The sequence below is a fragment of the Poecilia reticulata genome, linkage group LG3 (assembly GCF_000633615.1).
Source record: "Poecilia reticulata strain Guanapo linkage group LG3, Guppy_female_1.0+MT, whole genome shotgun sequence".
Lineage (NCBI taxonomy): Eukaryota > Metazoa > Chordata > Actinopteri > Cyprinodontiformes > Poeciliidae > Poecilia > Poecilia reticulata.
The window spans coordinates 19,963,435-19,987,118 of NC_024333.1; the positions used below are offsets into that span (position 1 = coordinate 19,963,435).

A 23,684-nucleotide genomic window follows, 5' to 3' on the forward strand; every position below is an offset into this window, starting at 1 on the left:
ATTTTCTTACTGTCTGTGGATGACATTTAAAAAAATTTTCATCTGATAGACACCAGAGCCACACAGTGGGACGATCCCAGACTGCAGAACTCGGCTATAACTGGTCCAGTGAGTATAGAAAGAAATATTTTGCCATAGAAGCACTGAAAAAACACATGATTTTTGGATTTATTTTTATTGTAGTACACTTAAAATGAGACAAATCTACCTTACATGTAACTCTTCAGACTCTTTACACATCAACTAGGACTTTTTCATCAAAATTAAGGAATTATTTACTGAAAACAAGCTCATGTTTCCTGCTGAAAGTCTTATTTATTCTGTTAAGATATTTGCTCTTGAAACAGGACAAAAATACTTAAGACTTTGTGTTTTTGCAGTGAGTAAGAAGCTGTAGTGTCTCTTAATGCCGTTGTTTCATCACAGGCCGTGCCTTACTCTCGAGATTACAAGCAGAAGTACGAGTTTTTCAGAAAGAGGCTGATCAAACCGGTGAGTCTAATCAGACAGCAGCAGCGATTACAGATTTGATGCAGCAGGTAACAGCTGAACGGCGTTTGTTCCCAACAAAGGCCGACATCCCGAACCGCTTTGAGCTGAAGCTGAAACGAAACTCGGTGCTGGAGGATTCCTACAGACGCATCCTGGCGGTGAAGCGGCCGGAGCTGCTGAAGGCTCGACTCTGGGTGGAGTTCGAGGGGGAAAAGGGCCTGGACTACGGCGGCTTGGCCAGAGAGTGGTTCTTCCTCATGTCCAAGGAGATGTTCAACCCGTACTATGGACTGTTCGAATATTCTGCCACGTATGTTTAAACTTTTATTATCTCGTTTGATTTTGCCTTTGGTTGGTCACGCAATAAATTAAAAATCAGCTTCTCTTCTTTTACCTGAGCTGTTTTATAGGAAGGCAGCATCAGAATAGAAGTTGTTACAACTGTTGCCGTTTTCTGTCCCATCGCTGATTACGATCTTTTAAAAAGCCTGACCTGCTGATTCTGATTTCATCCCATGCCAATTTGTTTTTTTGTCTGAAATGTTGCTAAATATGGCAAGAAAGTTGATGAGTCGGCAACAGTGGGGCGACTATTTTTACTGTAAATATGCAGACGTGACCTGGAGAGTCGGTCTGCCAGGTCTGTCTCTCTCACAGGAGAAGACGCCGATTTATTTTTAGACTTTTGCTGAGGCAGAAAAGGTCAGTGGATGATATCAGCTTCACATGCAAACATCAGCCAATCACCAATTCCCAAAATTAAGGAAATCAGCACCGATAAATCAGTACACCCATAAAAAAACCATTAACTATGCCCAGTTAGGCCGTGTTGAAAAGCTTCCATCCTCCAAAGTGTTGAAGATAATCTTAAACAGATATATTTAAAATGTGTTTTCAAGTGAACCAGCTATTATAAATGTTTGTATTGTCTGATTAAAGGTCTAAATTAGATACTTTACTAATGTGAAATATGCCAATGTTTCTACTTTAATAGAAACTGATTCAAATCCATTTTAAAACATACAAATCTCAGCTGCTTTTTGCTTTCAGTGTCTTGTTAAAATGTAAGAAAAAAAAAAAAGAAGGAATCTGAAGAGCAGAACTGAATGCAGACGTCATGTCTTTATGAAATAATAAATATTTACAATAAACTCTCCTGAAGGACTGTGCAGCTGCATCGTCCTTCAGCTGATCATCCTGTCAATGCCAGTTTATCAGTTAATAGCTCTTATTGCTGCTTGTATCTTATTTTATGTCAACTTCTGTTTTTGGTAAATGTCACATTCCAGAAATAAAATAAAGAAATAAGGGAAAAAACTGTATTTGTGACAGACGGCTAGTAAGAAAGGATTATATTAAAATATTTTCTTTGCTTCGTTACAATGCAAAAACACACAATCTCACAAGATTATTTCACTTATGATGAGACATTTTTCCCGTGCCAGAGGAACCGTGACTTTTAAACAATATTGAGGAATTATTTACATACAACAAACTCGTATATCTTGCAGAAATTGCACTAAAGAAACTAGAGCAAACATACCTGGTTAGGTTTTGTGATCTTGTTTCCTCTGCTGAGTTGATGAATTTTATGTGCACCGGTCATGTCGAAACCTCACAAATAGAAAAAGATTTACGTTCCAACATAAAATTTAAGAAAGAAACAAAAGCAAATGGAAAACTGTTGATCAGCATCACTTTAAAGTACAGGAAAGAGCCTCTGTTTTGGCCTAACTATCGTTCACTGTGTGCACTCGGGTAAAAATGGATTTTAATTTTGTTTCTTTGCATGTTTTGTGAAATAGAGAACTAAGCAACCATTTCTGTTACTGACTTGTTAATTTTCAGATTAGAGGGCTTTAACTAGGCCAAGCTTCAGTCTCCGTGAGAGAGAACGTTGCTGTTATTTTGTTGCTGATTGAGAAAACGTCTTGTCTGTCCTGCCATCTGGTTTCATCTGAGCCAGCTGGTTAGAGTCGGTTCTTTATCATCCAACACCCCAGAACGTCCTCTGTAACCAAACCCAGCGCATCACATTACCTCTGATAAGCATCAGCCAGAGTTTTGGTGTTGCGTCTGACGCTTCCCTCCTAGAAACACGCACACAAGCAGAAAAACTGAATTTGTTTTAGTTAATTCTCTGTTCCTTTCAGAGACAACTACACGCTGCAGGTCAACCCCAACTCCGGTTTGTGCAATGAAGACCACCTGACCTACTTCAAGTTCATTGGTCGTGTGGCTGGCATGGCGGTGTTTCACGGAAAACTCCTTGATGGTAAGTGCTTCCTGACTGAACAGGAAGTTCTTCAACGTCGATGAAAACGCCTCCTGCTGCGATGATGGATGTTTTCTGAGCCTCGTCTCTCGGTTTATCTCTCCAGCGTTCTTCATTCGGCCGTTCTACAAGATGATGCTGGAGAAGCAGATCACGCTGCAGGACATGGAGTCTGTCGTGAGTTTCACCGCGTTTGAAGACGATGAACTGAAAATTACCTGGAGCATTTTGACCGTTTTCAATCTGCGTTTGTTGCAATTTAGGACAGCGAGTACTTCAACTCCTTGAAGTGGATTTTGGAGAACGACCCGGAGGATTTGGACCTGAGGTTCACCATTGATGAGGAGCTGTTTGGAGAGGCATGTTCAGCATCGCTAACACTTTCCTCCAGACTTTTAATTTAAATACCGTAGCTTGTAATAAATAATAAATATCGTCCTGCAGACTCACCAGCATGACCTGAAACCGGGAGGCTCTGAGATTGTTGTCACCAATGAAAACAAGAAAGAATACATCGAGTAAGAACAACTCGGATACGTTTATTACTGCTCTGAGAGCTTAAATGGCGGGTTTATCATACGTTTTGTGTGTGGCAGCCTGGTGATGCAGTGGAGATTTGTGAACAGAATACAGAAACAGATGACGGCTTTCAAAGATGTAAGTAAATGTTTCTGAGGTGGTAAAGCAATAAAAGTGGAGGAAAAGAAAAGAAAAAGTAAATGTTTATGCATTTCAGGGATTCTTTGAGCTGATACCAAAGGATCTGATCAGGATTTTTGATGGGAACGAGCTCGAGGTGAGTTTTTACTTAGTTGATCTGGTGCTAAAATGTTTAATAAACCTAGATTATAATCTGCTCTCCGTGTTTTTACTCTTTTCCCAGCTGCTCATGTGCGGCCTGGGAGACGTGGATGTGAACGACTGGAGGCAGAACACCAAGTACAAGAGCGGTTACTGTGGCGACCACATGGTCATCCAGTGGTTCTGGAAGGCAAGAGCATCTTCCTCACCTCGGCTCAGAGTTATCATTTGGCTGGGGTGTGATTGTTTATTGATTATTGTTTATTGACTTGTGCAGACGGTGCTGCTGATGGATGCAGAAAAGAGAATCCGACTCCTGCAGTTTGTGACGGGAACGTCCAGAGTCCCGATGAACGGGTTCGCAGAACTTTATGGTGAGACAGAAAAAAGGCACAGTCTGTAGATTTTTTTTAACACATAGTTAGAAATGCATTAAAAGATGAAAATGAATAATTCAATTCCTTTCTTAATTAAGAAAATCAACATTTTATTTCGGCAACATATCATTCGTTTGGTCAACACTTGATTTTTTTGTAGCAATTGCAGCTAAAAAAATATTATTTAAAAGTTTTAAAAATTTGATTAAGTCAATAATAATTGGATAGCAAAATGTTTTCTGCAGAATTTGAAAGAGGTGAAGCTAAAACTACTGAGTTCTGGTTTGAACATATTTACAGAAAAAGAAGGATTTTTCATTAAATTAAATTCAAAATGTAAATGTTTTTGTTTAATTTTGTGTGTTGTTCTTTTAGCAAATAGTTTTTTTTTACTTTTTAACAATTAATCAATTACTAAATTGTTTGATGATTATTTCAGTAATCGATTAATCACGATTAATCCAATCAATCACTTCAAAAAACTGTAATTTCTTCTGTTTCAGTTAAAAATAAACTTTAATTTCCTAAATTACTTTGTTTTTCATTGTGTTTTTCTGAACTGACGTCAGTAAAAACGTCTCCTGTTGTTTCTGTCGTTACTTTCAGGCTCTAATGGACCGCAGCTGTTTACCATCGAGCTCTGGGGAACCAGTGATAAACTTCCCAGAGCCCACACATGGTGAGCGCCTCACCCATTAAAATCAACATGATCAAATTAAACTGGGTTAAAATCTACTGTAAACATAAATATTTGCTCATAAATCAGTCAGTGACTGTCAGTGGGTCCTTTAATGCCAGAAACAGTCAAAGCATCTCAGCTTGTCAAAGTAAAATAGGTTTTTAAATGCATTTCAACCACACTTTTTCCTTCCACTCAACTTTCCATTCTGTCTGCTCAGTCGGCTTCTTTATCAGACTTTGACTGAACGCTGAATCTCAAATATGTAGCATCCAAACAGCTATGAAAATATTTTGTATCACAGTAGCTGGAGTGAAATGAGTATGGAGCTAAAACAATGTCAAAACATCAACCAGTTTAAAAATAAATACAAAGCTATTTGTATGATACTCACACTGGACAGGGAAGATGGGAATTAACACAAATATGAGTTTCTCCCTTCCTTTTTCTGTGTTAATAGTTGCTTATTTTGTTGTCTTACTGTCAGTATCATTTTTTTCTCCGTTTTTTAATTTTATTGTTACAAAACACAGATTAAGAAGAATTTGGTAAGGATTTAGTAATTATTCTGATGCTGTATTATTATTATTATTACTGTTATTCCTATCTGTAGATTTTCTTGTCTTGTTGGTTTGTAACAAGACAATTTTATTTGATGTCTCTAACACAGTGTACTGAACAAGCACATAGATATTCTAACATGGTTTTAATTTCAAATTTTTGATAATTATTGAGTCAATAAGTTGCATGTTTCATTAACTTGAGATAAGGGGTAGGATTATTTTCAAGCATAAAAGTGTAGTGGTAAACAAATCACTTTGTTCTTTGTTATGTATGCAGATGTTTCCTCTTTCCTGCTGATTGCTTGTTTTTGAAAACCTGTTTGAAACACATATAACAAATAAAATGAGGCATTTTTCATTATAATTTATTCCTATTAGAGATTCTCCTCACATGCAGATTTGATCCTGATCATTTTCCTCCTCTTCCCCTAAAGCTTCAACCGTCTGGACCTCCCTCCTTACGAGTCGTTCGAGGAGCTCAGGGAGAAGCTCAACATCGCCATCGAGAACGCCCAGGGCTTCGACGGCGTCGACTAACGGCCGCCGTGATTGGACGAGGGGAGCGGACGCTGCTGCAGTCAGAGTGAACCCGACCAGGACCTCGACCTGCCAGCTGAGGGTCAGATGAAGGAAAACCTTAGAGCCGTCGCTCGGTCCACTGACGGAGCTGACAGGAGGAAAAAAGAGACAGATACTTTATTTATCTGCACCTTTCAACGTTTACAAATCAGATTCCTTATGGGGAGCCGCTCAGAGGTGTATGTATTTACTGTCACTTGTTCTGCTTAAATGCTGTGATGTGTTAAACATAGGTTGATTTTTTATTTTTTTTGTGAGCCAATATGCATAAATACTGTGAATTAATGAATTCATGCCTCCCTGAACGTATCTGAGGCACCGGTGTGGAAAAGTCCAGCTGCATCCAGCTGCACAATGCTACGGGGTTTTACTTTTACTACCAGTTAGTTTGCTTTAGTTCAATCGACAGGAAAATAATGTTTATTTTATTCACTTTTCACAGCCGATCAGAAACAAATCAATCACTACCAACAGTAAAGATGACCAGTTAACCAAGTTTGCCATGTGAGCTCAAACTTCTTCTTAAAATAAAAAAACTAAATTTGTCACTATTTTAAAATACCTAATCGTTTTGATTTAGTTTGAAAATCATTGTGAACAGCTTTTTTTTTTTTCATCAGTTTATTTCCTGTATATTACATTTTTCATTCCAGTATTTCAGATATTTGGATGCATGGACCTCAAAGCCACTTACAGCGGACAGCGTTACATACACGTTTGAGCGACGAGTTAATCTAAATGTGTTGGTGATTATTAGATTGTTGAGGTAGTGATGAACCTGGACCAGTGAAAAGCTTCAGTAATTATTGTTTCTGTGTCATTCATAGAGGAGCAGAAGTGGCTGCAACATACAGTGTTGGATACTATGCACTCATGTATATATCGATGTAAAATAGCCACGTATCTCTTAAATTTTTAGCTTATTTCACGTTGCGTTAACGTACCTGCAGACACACCTGTGCCTTTTACATCTACCTTCTGTGTCTTTCTCCACTCTGATTGCGCCGGAAGAATCGATGTAAATTCACCTTTTATCTCTGGGTTTTAGCTTAAACCTTTTCCAGGTGGCCTTAACATGTTAAATAGTTTTACTGACATTTTTTTTTTTTTTTTGTCCTGTGACAACGTCGTTTTTATCTCATCAGGGGGCGTCTGATTGCAGCTCCGTTTTTGAGAGCGCATCGTCAACGTTTTTTGTGTACAGATTGTTCTTCTCAAACTGAGAACTAATTTGTGATACCTTTGTATGAAACGGCTGTACTTGAGCAGCAGTTTTAACATTTTCTGACCGGTGAAATGCGTTTACACTAGCTGCCATGTTTACAGGTCGGTGAGGGTGGACGATAACGCGGCCCGCTTCCTGTCTGACGTTTTTCTTACTCCTGCTTTTATAAAGTGAAGCACTTTGTTGAAGAGTCTTACTTCTGAACCTTTGCCAAACCTGCAGACTGTCTGAATCACTCATGACCTTTTGCTTCATGCGTTTAAATGTTTACATGTGAACCTTGCTTAAAACGAGCACTTTCTCTCCTTTCTCATTCATTTTAAAGAGAAATACCAAGGCCTTCATTTGTAACACGTAATGTAGACTTTAAAGGTGTTATCATATCTCTGTGTATGCTAGAGGCGACATTACAGCAGAAAAAAGGGCAGAATTATTATTTTTTCATTAATTTTAACTACCTATTGTATATCTATAGACTGAATATAAATGTTTGCAAAATAAAGACATAAAACCCCAAATGCAACAACTTTATGTCAAGTTATTTGCTTATTTTTTATGACGTGAGGCAAAAAGGTTTTATACGCTCACCATGGGTATAAATATGTTCGTTCTTTTCTATATTTTGATGTTTTTGTCATGCTTGAATGTTTATTTTAAAAAACTGCAAGGAATTTTTAAAAACTACGGCTGGTTACACAAATATGCTCATAATTAAGCTTCCAGGCTGAAATATTTACATAAAATGCTGTAAAAAAGTACTTGCCTCATTACAGATCGTTTCCGTTTTTACTGGGGGGTTTTTATCACACAGTTCTTGTTTTTTGAATTCAGTAAAGTTGTTGTGTGGTAAAGTCATCATGGAAGAACTACAAAGGAAATCAGAAACGAACACAAAAATTCTGCCTGGCAACAGGAAGTGTCACACAGTGAGACGGTCCGTCAAAATAAAAATAATTACTATTGTGTATTAGTGCGGCGTTAGTAATTTCCCAGACACACATACTGTAAATATTTGTCTCCATGTATTATCATGTAAACTTGGTGTAAATGTAAAGTTTCTGTCTAGCATTAATACTTCCTTTCTTCATGGGGCTCTTATTTATGAATCTGATCAGAAAATAATTTCCTTTAACATCTATTTTAATGTTTTTTAAATGGATGCAATTGCATCGAGATTTGTTGCTTATTCTCAAATTTAAAAAAAAAAACTTATCTAATCTCCTTTGAGTGTCATGTCATCAAAGGTAAGGTACAAGGTACATTACCTTGTACCTTACATACAAGGTAATGTTTTTGTTTTGTTTTGTTGAGGATGTCGTAGTTTGATGCTGAATTGATCCAGCAGGGGGCGGTGAAGCTCACATTGAGCGTAACACTGTATTGGTCCAGCAGGGGGCGTTGAAGCTCACATTGGGCGTCACATATTGCAGAGTCACGATGCGGTGGAATCCGCTGGTCAGTGCAAAAACACAAAGTATCACTTGGTCTAGTTTCTAGTGTAAACATCTTAGTTCATTTGAAATAGGCTAAACTAACTCATAAGTAACTTTTTAGATAGATATAGACGCTTGTTTTGAGTAAATAATTCCTTAACATTGATGAAAAAGTTCCACTGGCAGATTTATTTTCACTTAAAACCTGTGAAAAATTGTCTTGTTATAAGTTAAATAATCTGCAAGTGGAGCTTATACTTTTTAAAATCTATATAACAAGCTCTAATATCTTGCTGAAAAGTTGTTTTGTCTTATTTCAAGATATTAACACTGGAAATTGGACCAAAGAAACAAAAAGAAGTTAGAAAAAATCTCTCTAAGTTTTGTGACATTTTGCAAAAATAAATAATTCTGGTAATTCTTCGTGACATAAAACGAGAAATGTTTGGTATAATCTAACTTCAGACAGTGAGAAATAATCATGTTTCTTTTTTGTGTATATTCTTACTGTAATTGATGAGATTTAAGGACTTCAAACCAGTTAAATCATTGATCAGTAATTGATTCTCTGCAGCCCTGCGGTATAAAATGGACGTCCTCCTTCTCCTCTGAAAGCTGGTGATCCTCGGCTGCAGAGCCGCAGTCCTATTGTCTCTTTCTGCCTCCTTCATTGAGGCAGTAAAGCCCCTTCTCTCCATGGGGTCAGCGGAAAGGTCACGCACAATTCAGGCCAGCTTTTCGGACTCTTCTGCAGGTCATTGGGGAAGGGCGCAGGCGGGGGGACACCACACTGACCCAACGGCAGATGGTACTGGGAAGGCTGGTTCCTTTGGACCAACACGCTCACAGTAAAAGCATAAGCTGATAATGAGTGATAGGAATTGATCGGGCTGCAGCAGAGCCTGACCCGAGCCCAGAGCTTCACTCCACCCACCCAATGCGGCCTGCTGGTCCAAACCCAGAACCCGACTGACTGAACGGAGACAGGAAGTGACTGGGAGCGGCTCACTTTCCCACCTTATGCAAGAGAACCGAACCGATCCGTTCCTAACTCCTGGAAGAATCGAGTTAAAAACACGTCACACTGTAAAACCTCTCAGCCACTTTTACTACTATCTACTGTCGTCTAGTCAAATTAATGCAGCGAGTTTCAAACTTACAGCAATGAGTTGTGTTAACTTTTTATTAATTTAGTCAAACTTCCAACAGTTGAATAAACTGGAGTTTGTAGATTAACACTTAAAAACTTAAAGAAGAAAAAGACAGAAGTGGGAACCATTTCCCAGAATGCTTAGCGGCTTTTATGGTTTCCTGTTTTGAAGTGTTACATTGATCTGACTCTTGTGTTTTATTAAGTTTGCAAACCTTGAGGGTAACTTCCTGTTCCTGCTAAATGTTTTTCAGCAGAATTCATTGTGATGTTTAATAAATTTCATTATCAGTTCATGCAGTTTGAAACAAGAATTTAAACTATTCTAAAGTAAGTAGTTATTTTAACTTTATTTTGTGAGTAAAATAATAGAGAAATGTGGCTCTTAAACCAGGTGAGAGCAGGTTTTTCATGCATAATTATTTGGTTTAAATTGCAGCATTAAGTAAAAACTCAATTCAAGATTAATGAGCTTAAAAAACAATGTTTAGTCAGTTTGTCTCTTGTTGTTACATCGACTTCATGAACTTTAACTTCTGAGTTAAAACCAAAATAATTTTCTTCTTGACTTAAATGGCATTTCAAGGCAGCAGGTGGACTTTCATTTTCAAGTTAGACCACCTTAAAATGTTTTACTGTGTACCAAGTATATATGGTCGATAGATAGATAGATAGATAGATAGATAGATAGATAGATAGATAGATAGATAGATTTTAGTTTTATTATTGTTATTCTGAGATGTCTGAGTTTATGTATGTCTTTCTCTAGTGGCTCCAGCTAAGTTATTTCTTTAGTCCTCCCTCGTGTTTCTAACGTTTATTTCTTAGTTATCTCAGTTGTTCTTGCATGTCTGAGTCCAGTTCACCTTTAGTGGCTCCAGTTCAGTTATTTCTTCTAGTTCTCCCCCAAAGTGTTTCTAGTTTTCTTATTTTGTTACTTTAGGTTTAGTCTTTTTGTTTCAATCTATGTCCATCTTTTTTAGTGATTGTAATTAGGTTATTTTTTGTTTAGATCGTCTAGTTATTCTAGCTCTAGGTTCTTATTGTTGTTAGATCCGCCTTGCTTCAGGTTAGGTTTGTTTATGTTTTTCCCTCATGTCTTTTTCTCCTCTGGTTTACCAGGTTTCCTTTGGTCTTTGTGTTTCTTTAGAATTATAAGTATTTTTTTTTTAGCTCCCTGGTGTTTTTCTCCCAGTATATTTTCTTAGCTCCCCTGTTGCCACCTTCTCCTGCCCCTCAGGCAGCTGCTGTGCCAACCACTCTCACCTGCACCAGTTTTCTCATTAAACCAGCTCCTTGGTGTAAACTCTCAGTATTTAACCTCCTCATTCTCACTCACAACTCGCTGGAGCTTGTCTTGTATTTTGTTGTCTTTGTTGTGCTACCAGTGTTAGCACAGGTGAGTGACTCACCTGTGTTTTCTAAGATTACTCATTAAATCCACCAACTCAACTTCTGGCTCTGGTTCTCTGCAGTTGGGTCCAAATTCAACCACCAGTCATGACAAATAGATTTTTTCTATCCCATCTGGTCTTTGCTGCTGAATGACAAATGGAGGCAGTGTGTGTGTGCGTGTGTGCGTGCGTGTGTGTGTGTGGTACCCTCATGGGGGTGTGTTTCTGTCCTCCATCAGTGACGGACGGCGGATCGATGCAGCAGCTGTCTGGCTCCCATCGATGCTTCCTGGTAATTGCGGGTCACACTTTGAAGGGACAAACTCATTTTCATCAACATTTCTCTTTCTCAGGGTCTGCAGAGACCATTTGGTGAGCAGCCTGACTCTGATCCTGAAGGATCTGCTCTCATCGATGTAATGTATCGATGAGGGGAAGGATCCTGATGAGGAAAGCCATGGTTTCACTGGTTTCACTGGTTTCACTGGTGCATCACAGTTTAACAGTTTTCAGGGTTTTATCGTTCCACACTACATACAAACTCTGAGGGAATCTTATTTATAAATTAGACGCAACTTGTTGGAAATTATTTCTTTTACACAAACATAGTATTAATATAGAGCATGCACACAAAGCTCACTAAGGAGGAACGATTGTTCCCTTTTATAGTTTTTAATTAATTTAGTAAACTTTTTGCCATGAGGGACAAAACTGTCAGGACGAAAACAAAACAAAAAGCACATTAAAATGAATTTCTTGTGCCTCTGTTACTGTATCTTCTCAGTAAACTGAACTAAATGTGCATGATGTTATTGAAGAGACTTTTACACAAGAGGGATCTGTAAATAATTGTGGATCTGAATCATACTAAGGTTCCTTAATAACTTTATTAAAAAACGGTCACACTGTTTCCTTTTTTGGGGGGCGGGGGGGTTGTTTTTCAGCAACAATATATTAATCAGTATCTGTTTCTGAATGCAGAAGCCTAGTTAATAAATCAGAAATTACTTTTGTTGCTCTTGCAGGCCAGATTCGAGTCATTCAGAGGGCCACAAATGGCACCTGGTTTAACACCCCTGGTTTATTTAGCTGTGAATCCTTTAATTTAAATAAATATTATCACATTAAAATGGCCTGTATGAATCAAATCTTGGTTTTATCTGTATGCGTGTGAAGCGGAGTGTGTGTGTCCTGCCTGCAGGGGGCGCTGGACCACACGCTGACTCGGTGGGGGTGATTAATTGCCTCCGTCCATCCCAGAGGAGGGAAACTGCCCCCGTGCATCTCTGTCCTCTGCCGCAGCTCGCCAGTGTTAGTGCGGCTCCTGCGGAGGAAACAGCCATGAGAGAGTAGCTGGCATGCTGGACAATTACCGTAAATGGCTCCTCTGAAAGGGAAACGACGCCAGCGGCTGCTGCTTCTTGCTTTTTTTCTTCCAATCTCAGGTGAGAAAAGCTCCGGATGGTTTGGTTTAAAGCAGCAAAAGCGGAGCAGGAGGGACGAGATGAGCCTAGCAGCTTTAATCTGTTTGAACTGATTCACTCTGACGATTAAACGAGTCAACTTTTCACTTCTGTCGAGGAAACTGAAGTTATTTACCGATTTAAACACGAGTTTAACTCAAACTGCTGTCGTTATTTATCATTTTCTCGCAGCTTTAATGAGAAACTATTCAGACTTTCTCACTAACCAGTAACCATGACTGCGAATAAAATAAGGTTACAACTAATTTCAAAGCTTTTCTACGCTGAAAAAAGGAGAATCCAGCAGCTCCAATTTAAGGAAATTGGTGTGAAGTAACTGCATTCAGTTTAGTGAACTTACTTTATTTACGTCTGTTTACCTTCACAACTTAATAAACCAACCTGGACAAACTTTGTTGCCAAGTTTTTAAAAGTTGGAGCTGCATTCTCCTTTTTTCCAGTGTACATATGAAATAGAGATTATATAGCGAATTTAAGTTTCATATCCACAGTTTTTAGGGTGTACTTACTTTAACACGTTGGAATCTGTGGTGTGCTTTTGTACACTCGATGTTAGATTTAAATATGTTTAAAATCTTTAATAGAGAGTTTTATTCCTTTTTGTCCTTTTTATCAAACTAAATAAAAGTAACAGGAACAGTCAAAGAGTCACTTCCGCCAGTGATGCTATTTTATTTGTTAGAATAAATTAGTCATCCTGGGGCGATAAAAATAATAAATAATGATACTTATTGTACCAAAGCTTATTACAGTAAGGTTTATATTGTTACCTTTAGTGTACTTTTCCACAGTTTGTCCCTTGACATGAGAAAAATACTTGATTGTGATGCTATTGTTGAAAATTGTGGTAATGATATTGATTATATGCATAAAATGAGCCACCATTCAACATAAAATCTATCATGAATATAATTAAAGTTGAAGTCTGTCCATATTTATTATTACTGATTCTGCAGATATGTCATCCTATCATTCCTCATATTGCACAAACCAATATTGTAATAACATTGTGCTTTACTTCTTTGCACTTAATTCAGGTTGTTTAACTAAAATGGGACGCTGCTTGAAGAAGTTGGTTTTTCTTATCATTTATAAATCCTATTAGACTATTTTTTATGATTGTGAAGGAAAAAATGCAATCCAAAAGAACTAATCTAGACTTTAAAGTTGATTTTATGTTAAAACAGTGCTAGTTTTTCTAGCTTTTTATTTGTTTTTCATGTTGAAAATAATATAAAATGATTTTTTTTAAATTAACTTTTGGTTAATTTTCTTTTTAGCAACGTTTTAAATGAACTCTTTTGGTTTTGATACCAACACTTTTAAAATGGCAAAATATGTAATTTGGTCATATTTGAGTGCTTATTAATGACTTAACAGCCATGTCCAGCTTAATATACTGCTACCCCTCCATTAAAAACATGTTTTACTGTCTATACTACAAAAAGCCATTACCTTTCCCTTCCCCTGCCCTACTGGGACGTCTTAGAAACAGAGTTAGGAATGAAAGCTTAACTCTAAAGCCACAAAAAGCTGGTAAACCAGAAGTCACTTGACAACACAAAGTGTTTCTGGTGAATCGATGTTTTCATGTGGAGTAGATGTATCATTTGTTTCAGACTTTAAAGTAAATGGAGCAGAAATGCTGTTTGGTGCAGCTGGACAGTAAACCTCCATTTGGCCGCCCTCCAACCTTTAAATGTGAAATTAAACAGGAGCAACTATTTGTTTCCACTTTCACTGGTCATACCTATTTAAAGTTTACTGAGCCAAACCTCTTTAACACACGTAATTACCGCCACTATACAAGTGTTGCTATTTTTAACAAGCTTCTTTCCTCTCTTTGTTTCTTTTCCACAGGTGTTTTTAGCTTTAGCGAGTTATTTTTCGTCAAAGAGCCCCGTGATGCCACCGTCATGCGGAAGGAGTCGGTCATTTTGGACTGCCAGGCACGCGGAGAGGCATCAATAGACGTCAGGTGGCGGAGGAACGGAGTGAAAGTCGTGGAAAATGAACGGATCTACCTGCTTTCCAACGGCTCTCTTTTTATTTCTGAGGTGGAAAGCAGAAGAGGAGACAAATCAGATGAAGGCTGCTATCAGTGCCTTGCTCAAAACAAGTACGGAACAATCCTGAGCCAAAAAGCCCATCTCACAATCGCAAGTGAGTACAGGAAGCTCTTATGTTAGGAGACATTTCAGTGCTACAGATGGATAATGTTGACATTTAATGCAATATTTTGTTGTAGTTTTGTATGACTGAGACAAATACTGCTGTTGAAATCACGATCTTCAAGACGCTGCTTACTTACTGGGTGATTTATATCATTATTATTTATATCACTTTAATGATATTTATTGATCTGCTGTGGAAGAAACCGTGGAAAAAAGTAAAAATAACATTTTACATAATACTGTTAGTTTTTTTTAATACGTTAAATCAAAATTCTTATCACAGTCGGGACCAAAATTGCAGCATTTTCATCTGGTGCGTTTCACTTTCATATTGCACTTTGAAAAACCTGTTCCCCTCCTCACCTGCGGGGGCGCTGCACCAAAAACCACTGAAGGAAATGGCACAAAATCATCTGAAGAAGACACTGAATTAAATTTCCTTCTTCACAAAATGTAAACAAAAAATGGAGCAACACCAGATTTCAGCAAAAATAGGATTTCTCTTTTGTAATTGGTAAAAAAATTATGGCCCATTTCTCCCTCTATGGCTCGACTCAAACGTTTGTTTTGGTTGAATTTACCCAGAATGCCCTGCGCTGTCGTCTACTTCCTGCTTTTGGAGTGTGGAGTGGTGTCCGGTCTGCTTGCATTCAAATATGCATTCAAATTGCACCAGAGTTCACTTTAATTGAACCGAGACCGAGGTTTTTAGGCGAACCAGTTGGATTAAACCGACCCAAACATGGCTGCTGTGAATTCACCCTTCGGTTGCTTTGGTGATTGATACGTTTGACAAAACCACATGTAACACGTAGACTTTAAATGTAAATTATTTTTGTCATACTTCGGAGGTTTTAATGTTTAGCACACTTTAACAGGAAATCGTACCATTATTTATGTATTTTGTGCCTTCAGGACTGGAAGTAGAACAAAGTGTTCAAAGTGGAGGAACTGTTGGCTGGATTGGGAAAAAGCCCATTGGTGTGTTAATGAAGGGGAGGGAGATTTGAAAGGTTAGGAGCTGTCCAGGAAACCGGCCCTGCGCCGCTAAAGAGCAGATGACCCCCATTCACAGGCCAGGCTTTTATGTTGTTGCACCCTGATCACTTGAGGAATTGTTTCTGCAGGAATGCTCTCCCCCCAGCGCAGCGCAGTGCCTGTCGTGTTTTCAGGGGGAGGAAGGTCAGAGATGTGTCCGCTGGGACCTTCTGCATCTCTACCTACCACACCAAACTTTGACCAAACCATTTCCACCAGAGTTAAAATGTTCACATGGCGCATTAAGCCAGATGAGCTCCATCATTTTCATTCTGATTAATCCAATCAATCGGCTTAATCAAGACGATTTGATTGCTGGAATAATCGTCAACTACTTTTGCAGCTGATTAACTCAAAAAATTATATATTCAGAACAGTAATTATTTCAAAACTGTGCAAAACTGTGTATGATAAAACATGTTTATGATAAATATGTTTGACCTGAAACTCTTCAAGTACAGATTCGGTAAAAAATCCTATTTTATTGCATTTTAGGAAATAAAATGTTTATTTTCCTGTTAACAAAAGGAATCAAACTGTTGGTTTATTTGTATCTTTTCACATATTTCAAATATTGTATCAATATTAAACATCAGAATAATCGATAGAGAGTAATTGATAACCAATATAATCATTAGCTGTAGAACTGAATTGAATAGTGACAGACTTTTTTGTGGTTTTACTTGTAGGTGGATTTTTTTTCTTTCCATTTTATTTTATATATTTAAAATCTCTTCCAGTTGCAGTGTGAAGTATTCTTTACATAATTAAAGTTTATTGGTTTTTAAAAGGTGGATTATTATGCCATTGTCAATATGTTACTTGAAAATGTTCTCAAAAGAACGATATTATCGTTTATCGCAATTATTGCTGGGATAATTTATCAATTTGTCATGTATCATCCCATTTCAGGCTGCTTGTTGTTACTCAAATACTTGTTTTGATAAATCTATTGAAGGTTTTAAAGTGAACATTTCATTTAGATGTGTTCAGATGGGTGAGTTTAGCATTAATTTGTATTACATGGTTGTGAATGTCTGCCGTTCTGAAACTACTCAACAGTTCAAATATTTTTATCAATCAATCAATACTTTGCTGTAGTTTGAAGTAAAGTGGTAGTAAAAGCTGCCACCAAGCTTTTCCAGTTTGTTTTTGGATGGGCACTTAGACCTGCTAGAAGGTCTATCTGGAAGCTCATAAACTTTTCACATACCTGAGAAATGCTCAGATGAAGGCCAGAGGAGCAGTGGGGGATGAGCCTACACACACACACACACACCACTGAGCTGCTGTTTCCCGGCATTCTGGGGGCTTTACCCTGAGTGTCTAAATGACCAAACTTTATTGCAGGCCTTCCCAGGTCAGGAGGAATTGGAGGCTTTGCACACAATTGTTTTCTGCCTCACCACTCCCTCCCATGGAGGACTGAAAGGCTTTTCTCTCTGGCCGGTTTTGTCCCCGCTGCCTCCCATATTCACAAAAGAAACGGGACTCTTTGAGGGCAGTCGTCCTTAAATAGGTGGACAGATAAGCAGTAAGAAGTGGAATTACACTCATCGTAAAAGTTAATCATTAGTAAGTTTGTGTTTTGATTAAAACGTCAGGGTGGTTTGCTGTAGTTCCAACGGGCTTAAAATAAATTATGTTTAGCAACTTTTGCGCCCGGAGGTCTCGTCGTATGTCAGCGGCTCAGGTTGAAAGTGGAAGTCGGGACATGTGGCCGACTCTCCTGACATGCTTTATGTGTTTGGTGCAGGAGTTATGCTCTGTGGGAGCGTTTTAACCCTTTACACACATGTCGAAGCCGCTGGCTGTCAGTAGAGGAACACGGTGCTGATGGAGGGTAACCTTAAACACTGGGTCGTAAACCACAAAGGTGGGTCGGGATTTGGCCTTGATGGGAAGGAATGTGACACCCGAGCTTCACTGCGTGACGTTTGTCAACAGACTTCAGATTGATGCCGATTTCATTGAGAGAATGCCTCCTAAAGGTGGCTCCATGTTTTTATCATGACCGGAAGCACACGAGGCAAGAAAACGGAAGATGCTGTCATATTTCTCTCCATTATTTCAGTCTAGATATTACACTCAGCTGGTGATGTTTATAGCTCTGGTTTTACCATTTAGGTAGTGCAAATGCCGCTCTCCCAAAACCTTTGGACACTCCAACAAACCTCAACCAAATTGAGCAGTCCTTTGAAAACTTGCCAACATGGCAAAAATGTAAAAACACAAAATCATAGCAGGTAGTTTTGGTCTAATTTCTATTGCAAATAACCTTAGTATGCTTGAAATAAGACAAAACTAACATACAGGCAACTGTTTTAAGATACAGGGGCGTTCCTAAGTCAATAATTCCTTCATATTGATTAAAAATTACTAGTTTCACTGACAGATTACTTCACTCCCACAAGGGAAATAATCTAGAAGTGGAACAAGTACTTTCTCAAACAGTGAAAAATCATAAAAATACAGCTGGACGATAAATCAATAACGATCAATTACAATAGATAACACTTCTGATTGACTATTCAACATATTCACTGAAGTCAGATCCAGAACCGCTCACCAACATAGTTGGTGGAATCAACTGCCTCACTGACTCTTTGGTTACCTAGCAACTCATTCCTTCTTTGGTTACCTAGCAACAACCTGTTGAGTAACTGTCGCAGCAGCAGTTTAAGATTTCACCGCTCTGCCTCATAGTTGCTTAAAAATAAAAAGAAAGTGAAACCTGTGGGTAAAACATTAAGCGCCACCGGTTTGGCAGCGTTTCAGATATTTATAGCAAAAAACTAATCAATAATTATCGACATTGACTGATATGAAACACTTGTATTTTTTTCAGCCGTATCGTCCAGCCCTACGTTAAAATGACAGTATGGACAGTTTTGAGGTTTTTCAACATCATTAATGGGAATTTATTGTGACAATGATGAATTAAAATCTTACCATGATAAGAAATGCATCACCCCTCCTTTTGGATCATCTCTGCCTTCTTGTTGTGTTGGTTCTGTTTGTACTATTCCAGGTGAATATTTGTAATTTCCTGTAGTTAATATGTTTAATGCTTGCTGCAGACCAAGCTGTAAAGACGTTACAGGCCACAAAGGAGCCGCTACAGTTTATTTTTACCTCCCTGGTGTGTCCCAGAGGATGTCGGATCAGGAACATTTCTTTAGGTTGCTAAGGCATGCATCTGACTTGACACTATTAGAAACCCCCCTATAAGTCAAAAGCAAACCCTGCACAGTGTGAACAGCGAGGTGAACGAATGAAATGCCCTGAAGGGAGACAATTCAAAGCCTGGAATCTTGTTTTTCTCCTCTGCTGGAGACGAAAGGTTACCATGGTTCCCCTGAACAGCAGGCCCTGAGGTCAAAGGTTCCCTAAAACTGGTAAATAGATGGAAGGCAGCCGGACCGAACCTGGGATGTAATCTTTAGTTCAATAGTGCTAGTTGGGCATCTAACTTTATCTGCTGCTTCTGTTTTTGTGCAGTATTCTCTGTTATTTTACATGAGTTTAAATACGTTTATCTACAGTTTTATTCGTTGTCCGCTCCAGAGGAGTGAATAAAACCATTTCCAAGCAAAGGTAGGTGTGCAGGTTGACTTTTAAAGTCTGATCTGATACAGGGATTAAAAACAATGAAGCCTCTGTTGTCAGAGGGTCGCTGTTGACTGATTGGAAAACTTTGTGACAGAGATAAGGAGCTGGAGGAGGGGGATGAATGGCCTGTAGAGCTCCCCCACTGCAGCGTTTAGAGGTCACGCTGCTCATGGGAATAGGTCTTTGTTTAGCCAGGCCAATGGTCACTGGACTGTCCTGCACACTCTGCAACGCAGCGGCACATCTGCCAAACAGCCAGCCATCGATTTGTGGCCTTTTCCAGCTTTGCATTCGTCTTGCAGCTGATCAGCTTTTTCATATTCTTATTAAAGTTCACAGGGGCCAGTGAACTTAAGGAAGAACTATTGCTTAATTGATTAGTTGGTGTTTTTTTTTTTGTTTTTTTTGGGGGGGGAAGAGGTGAACTAACCAAAACAGCATCTGGTAAACAACTGAGATGGAAACGTATCAGACTCGGAAAAGCAAATGTGAAAGTTTGTAGGTTGATTTAGTGAACTTGTTGCCTTCAAGGTCTGACAAGGTTGATCAATATTAATGTTATTTAATGTCAATTTAAACTTTTAAGGCAACTGAGTAAATAGGTTTCTCGTATGTTTTCATACCAGATCTGATTTTATTTGACTCCTTTTTACTTTCTTTGCAAAAGATGAAATGACAAATGATAGAAAAAGTGACTTTTCTTCAACCATCCCGTCTGCGAGTTGCACAACAGACTATTAGGATCAGGCTACGAGAATTTTTGTTTAATTACAACATTATAGTTGTAATTTGAGCAGAATAAAGATGCAATTTTACCAAAAAAACATCTTGAAATTACAAGAAAAAAGTTGTTTTAAGGAGAGAAAAGCTTCTAGAATTATCTAGATCAAAATTTAAGATGCTCAATGTTCCTCATTTTATTTTTTATTTTTCTCATAAAATTATTACTTCATTCTTCAGTAAAACACATGCTAGCGGTAAAACACACTAGTCGGACAAGATGACGGCCGTGGGCGTGGTGACATCACTCTGAATGATGCATTCCCAAAGAATCTGAGGAAAAAAATCCAGATTTTCCCTAAATTAAATCTTCAAAAACCAAAATTCTGATTGATTGATAAAATCAATTTATCGTCCAGCCCTTTGAGTAAACAAACCAAATTTCCCTTCAACACAGAAAATCATAACCGACTGGCTCAGAACAAAACTGAAGCAAAAAAAGATGAGAAATGTTTGTATTTAGCAGAAATAATTATTTACATAAGTTGTGATGCTTCCTAATGAACAGACCAAGTGACTAGAGGAGAGAGGCTGAACTAATTCCTGGCATTTGTAGAGGATCTTTGTTTGGGCTTGACCTCTCTGCTGACCTTTAGTTTGTTGAGCTGCCACCATCTGAAGTCTGCAGCACGAAGAGTTTTGGTAGATATGCTTCACTTTGGTGTTTAGTGTAGACTGAAGGGTGATCAAGTTGTAAAATAATCCAGAAAGACTTTGTTTTGCTTTTGTCATCGAGACGTCTTTTATTCCTAAAAATAGCACAAAGAACTTTATTCAGCCTTAAAACTGAATAATCTAATTTTGATATGATATTTTGTAGCTGGTTGGTTTTTTTGCTTCACAAAGCACATTTTAAATCCTTTAATGAAAGGTTTGAATGAAGCAGCAGTGAGCACCAGGACTGGTTTGGGGTGGTCAAACTGGGAGCTGCCTGAGCGAGTGTTAGTCGGGATTTGTGGAGGTCAGAGGTCAGAGGTGAGATTGCAGAGAGGGGCAGATGGTCAGAACTGTTTCTTCAAGCTTTTGAGGAAATGGCAGAGGTATTTATTTTCTGATTGAGTGTTGCTGAGTTCAAAATGTTTAATCAAAACTTGGTTTTGCACATTTTAGTTAAGATATGCAAGTTTTAGAGACAGAAAAAGTCAAAAAAAGAAAAGAAAACATGACCTAATACCTTTAAATGCTTTTAGATTTCCCGAAGTAGACATGTTTTACAGACAGAAAATGGAAAAAAGTAGCAATTAATGCTTTTAAATTGACTAAAATAATAGAATAGAATAAGATATGCTGAAATAATATACACATTGAGACTCAAATGTTATTGATTTTTTACACTTATCCTTAATAGTTTATCAATAATCAATAAATGTCCCTGTGTTTTTATTTTCTGTTTGGGTGGGGTTGAGTTCAAAATGTTTAATTTATTTATTTATTAGTAAAGTTAAGCAAGTTTTACAGTCAGAAAAAGCAAAAAAAGTGAAATAACAGCATTTAATACCTTTATTTATTTTTTTTAATTTACTGAAATAGAACAGACTAGAATTTGTTGAAAACAAATACAAAAAAGCTCAGATACTATAGATTTCTTATTGATAGCCTTAAGAGGTCATCAATAATCAATAAGCGTTCCTATGTTTTTATTTTTGTCTGTGTAGGACTGAGTTCAAAATGTTTTGTTTTTGTTTTAGCATAGCTAGGCAAGTTTAACAGACATAAAAAAAGAAACAGCAGCGCTTAATACCGTTAAATGCTTTTACATTTACTAAAATAAGCATGTTCTGCAGACAGAAAAGGAAAGAAAGCATAACTTAATACCTCTATATTCTTTAAAATTTACTGAAATAATAAAATAGAATTTGTTGAAATATATTCAAAGAAGCTCAGATCAATTCCTTTCCATCTATCCTTAATAGGTTACCAATAATCAATAACCGTCCCTGTGTTTTTCAACCCTCCTCCCTGTAGAGTAGGATGAGAAGAGCTCGTAGCTTTGCCCTGTACCACATCTCATCGACACATGGTGGGTTTGTGTCGGACTTTTCTCACCTCCATCGTCACATCAAACAGCCTCCAAGCTAACGCGCTAACAGCTCAGGACTAATTTGATTAAACGGGACCAGAGTGAGGAGGACGTCTGATCCAGGCCACAGTGTGCCTCATGTCTAACCAGAACCAAATCAAACCTGTATAAAACGTTTATTGTTTGAACTGTGCTGTTCTTCCCTCCGTGGATGTCAGCGTGATTTATAAGAAAGTCGCCGTCAGGCTTGTAAATGTCATAATTTATTGTTTTGTTTCCTTTGGAAGTCCGAGCTCTCCTGCTGTTTAGCACCATAACACCTGGCAGCGCTGCTTACACAGAGACATTCATCATTCCCCCGCGCTCACCACGCTGCGTTTACTGCAGCGCAGGAATTTTCTGCACAGCTTTCTCGAAAGCAGAGGTAGCGATGTGTCAGAAAAAAAACAATTTATAATTTTGCTGTGCATTTTTTGTCCAGTTTCTAGTGTAAATAAAAACTAACTTCCCAGTGACTTTTCTGAAAGTTACAGGAGCTTGTTTTAAGTCAGTAATTGATTAAAGAAATACTAGTTTCACTGGCAGATTTCACCTACAAGATAAAAATCTGTCACGTATCCTTACGTGACAAAGCTTTTTAAACCAATATTAAATAATTATTGACTTAAAACTTGCTGAAAAGTTACTTTTAAGTTTGTTTTGTCTTATTTCAAGTGTAGATATTTGCAGTAGAAACTGTGTTTCTGATGTGTAAGAAATGTAATTTGAACATAACGTCGTGTCCATCTTCGTTTTGATTTCGTTTACTTGTTTGCTGCGTCTCTGATGCAGATCTGAGAATAAAAGGACTCCAAGTTATAGCTACATTTATACAGACCTATACGACTCAGAAATTATTGCAGAGTTTGTATTTTTCTGACAAAAATAGATCAAGCAACCTCATATTTGCAAGACTGATGCATTTCTGCCAACTTTTCTTCCATCGTTTTGTTTCTTTTGCTGTATTTTTTCTGTTTCTTTTCCCTTCATTTCTGTGGTTGCATAAAAGGCCCTGCTGGTAGTTCCCGGCGGGTCTCATTTACTTGTGGGTCAGTTGGTTGCTGACCCAGGTTCAGTTTCAGGGAAACCTTATCCATGCAGGATGTAGCTGTTCTACTGCAGTCAACACCTTCCTGCAGAACGCAGCTCGTCTCTGGCTTGAGGTCTTAAGGCACAACGTCCACTGACTGACTGACTGACTGACATGGATGGACGCTGCAAATCAATGCTGTGCCTGTTCACCTTAACAAGAACTAGATCTACATTCAGTTCAGCCAGCTTGAAATGACTTAATTCATGTTCATAGTTCGTCACCTAAACATTTTTAATTCAACGCATCTTTCATTTGACTGTCTTTTATAACGTTATTATCCTGGTTGAGTCTTTCTTTCGGTATGAAGAGAAGCTGAATGAATTCATATTAAAAGCGAGAGGAGATTCAGGTCTGTAGTACCAATATCGGTTCTCACAAATACTGCAAAATCTGCCCACATGTTCTCCTGAAAGAACAGTTTAAATCTAATATCCAGAGAGAGCGCCCCCTTCACACTCATCACGTAAAAAGCAGCA

The 23,684-nt window shown here is 38.1% G+C and overlaps 2 protein-coding genes across 7 annotated transcripts in view; both read left to right on the plus strand.

Moving 5' to 3' along the window:
- Positions 1–7,509, plus strand: part of nedd4a (NEDD4 E3 ubiquitin protein ligase a) — a 33,765-nt gene extending 26,256 nt beyond the window's left edge. For all 5 annotated transcript variants that reach the window (XM_008405394.2, XM_008405395.2, XM_017304153.1 and 2 more), the window contains 13 exons: positions 50–108; positions 427–492; positions 573–802; positions 2,646–2,767; positions 2,874–2,944; positions 3,031–3,126; positions 3,212–3,285; positions 3,364–3,424; positions 3,504–3,563; positions 3,651–3,758; positions 3,846–3,942; positions 4,552–4,624; positions 5,622–7,509. In XM_008405394.2, the coding sequence (XP_008403616.1) occupies positions 50–108; positions 427–492; positions 573–802; positions 2,646–2,767; positions 2,874–2,944; positions 3,031–3,126; positions 3,212–3,285; positions 3,364–3,424; positions 3,504–3,563; positions 3,651–3,758; positions 3,846–3,942; positions 4,552–4,624; positions 5,622–5,724 (1,220 nt within the window). In that variant the 3' untranslated portion in view covers positions 5,725–7,509. The remainder of the gene's footprint in view (positions 1–49; positions 109–426; positions 493–572; positions 803–2,645; positions 2,768–2,873; positions 2,945–3,030; positions 3,127–3,211; positions 3,286–3,363; positions 3,425–3,503; positions 3,564–3,650; positions 3,759–3,845; positions 3,943–4,551; positions 4,625–5,621) is intronic.
- Positions 7,510–12,181: 4,672 nt separating this feature from the next.
- The window catches only part of prtga (protogenin homolog a (Gallus gallus)), a 32,772-nt gene continuing 21,269 nt past the window's right edge, over positions 12,182–23,684 (plus strand). For both annotated transcript variants that reach the window (XM_017303813.1, XM_008405397.2), the window contains exons 1-2: positions 12,182–12,413; positions 14,313–14,615. In XM_017303813.1, the coding sequence (XP_017159302.1) occupies positions 12,347–12,413; positions 14,313–14,615 (370 nt within the window). In that variant the 5' untranslated portion in view covers positions 12,182–12,346. The remainder of the gene's footprint in view (positions 12,414–14,312; positions 14,616–23,684) is intronic.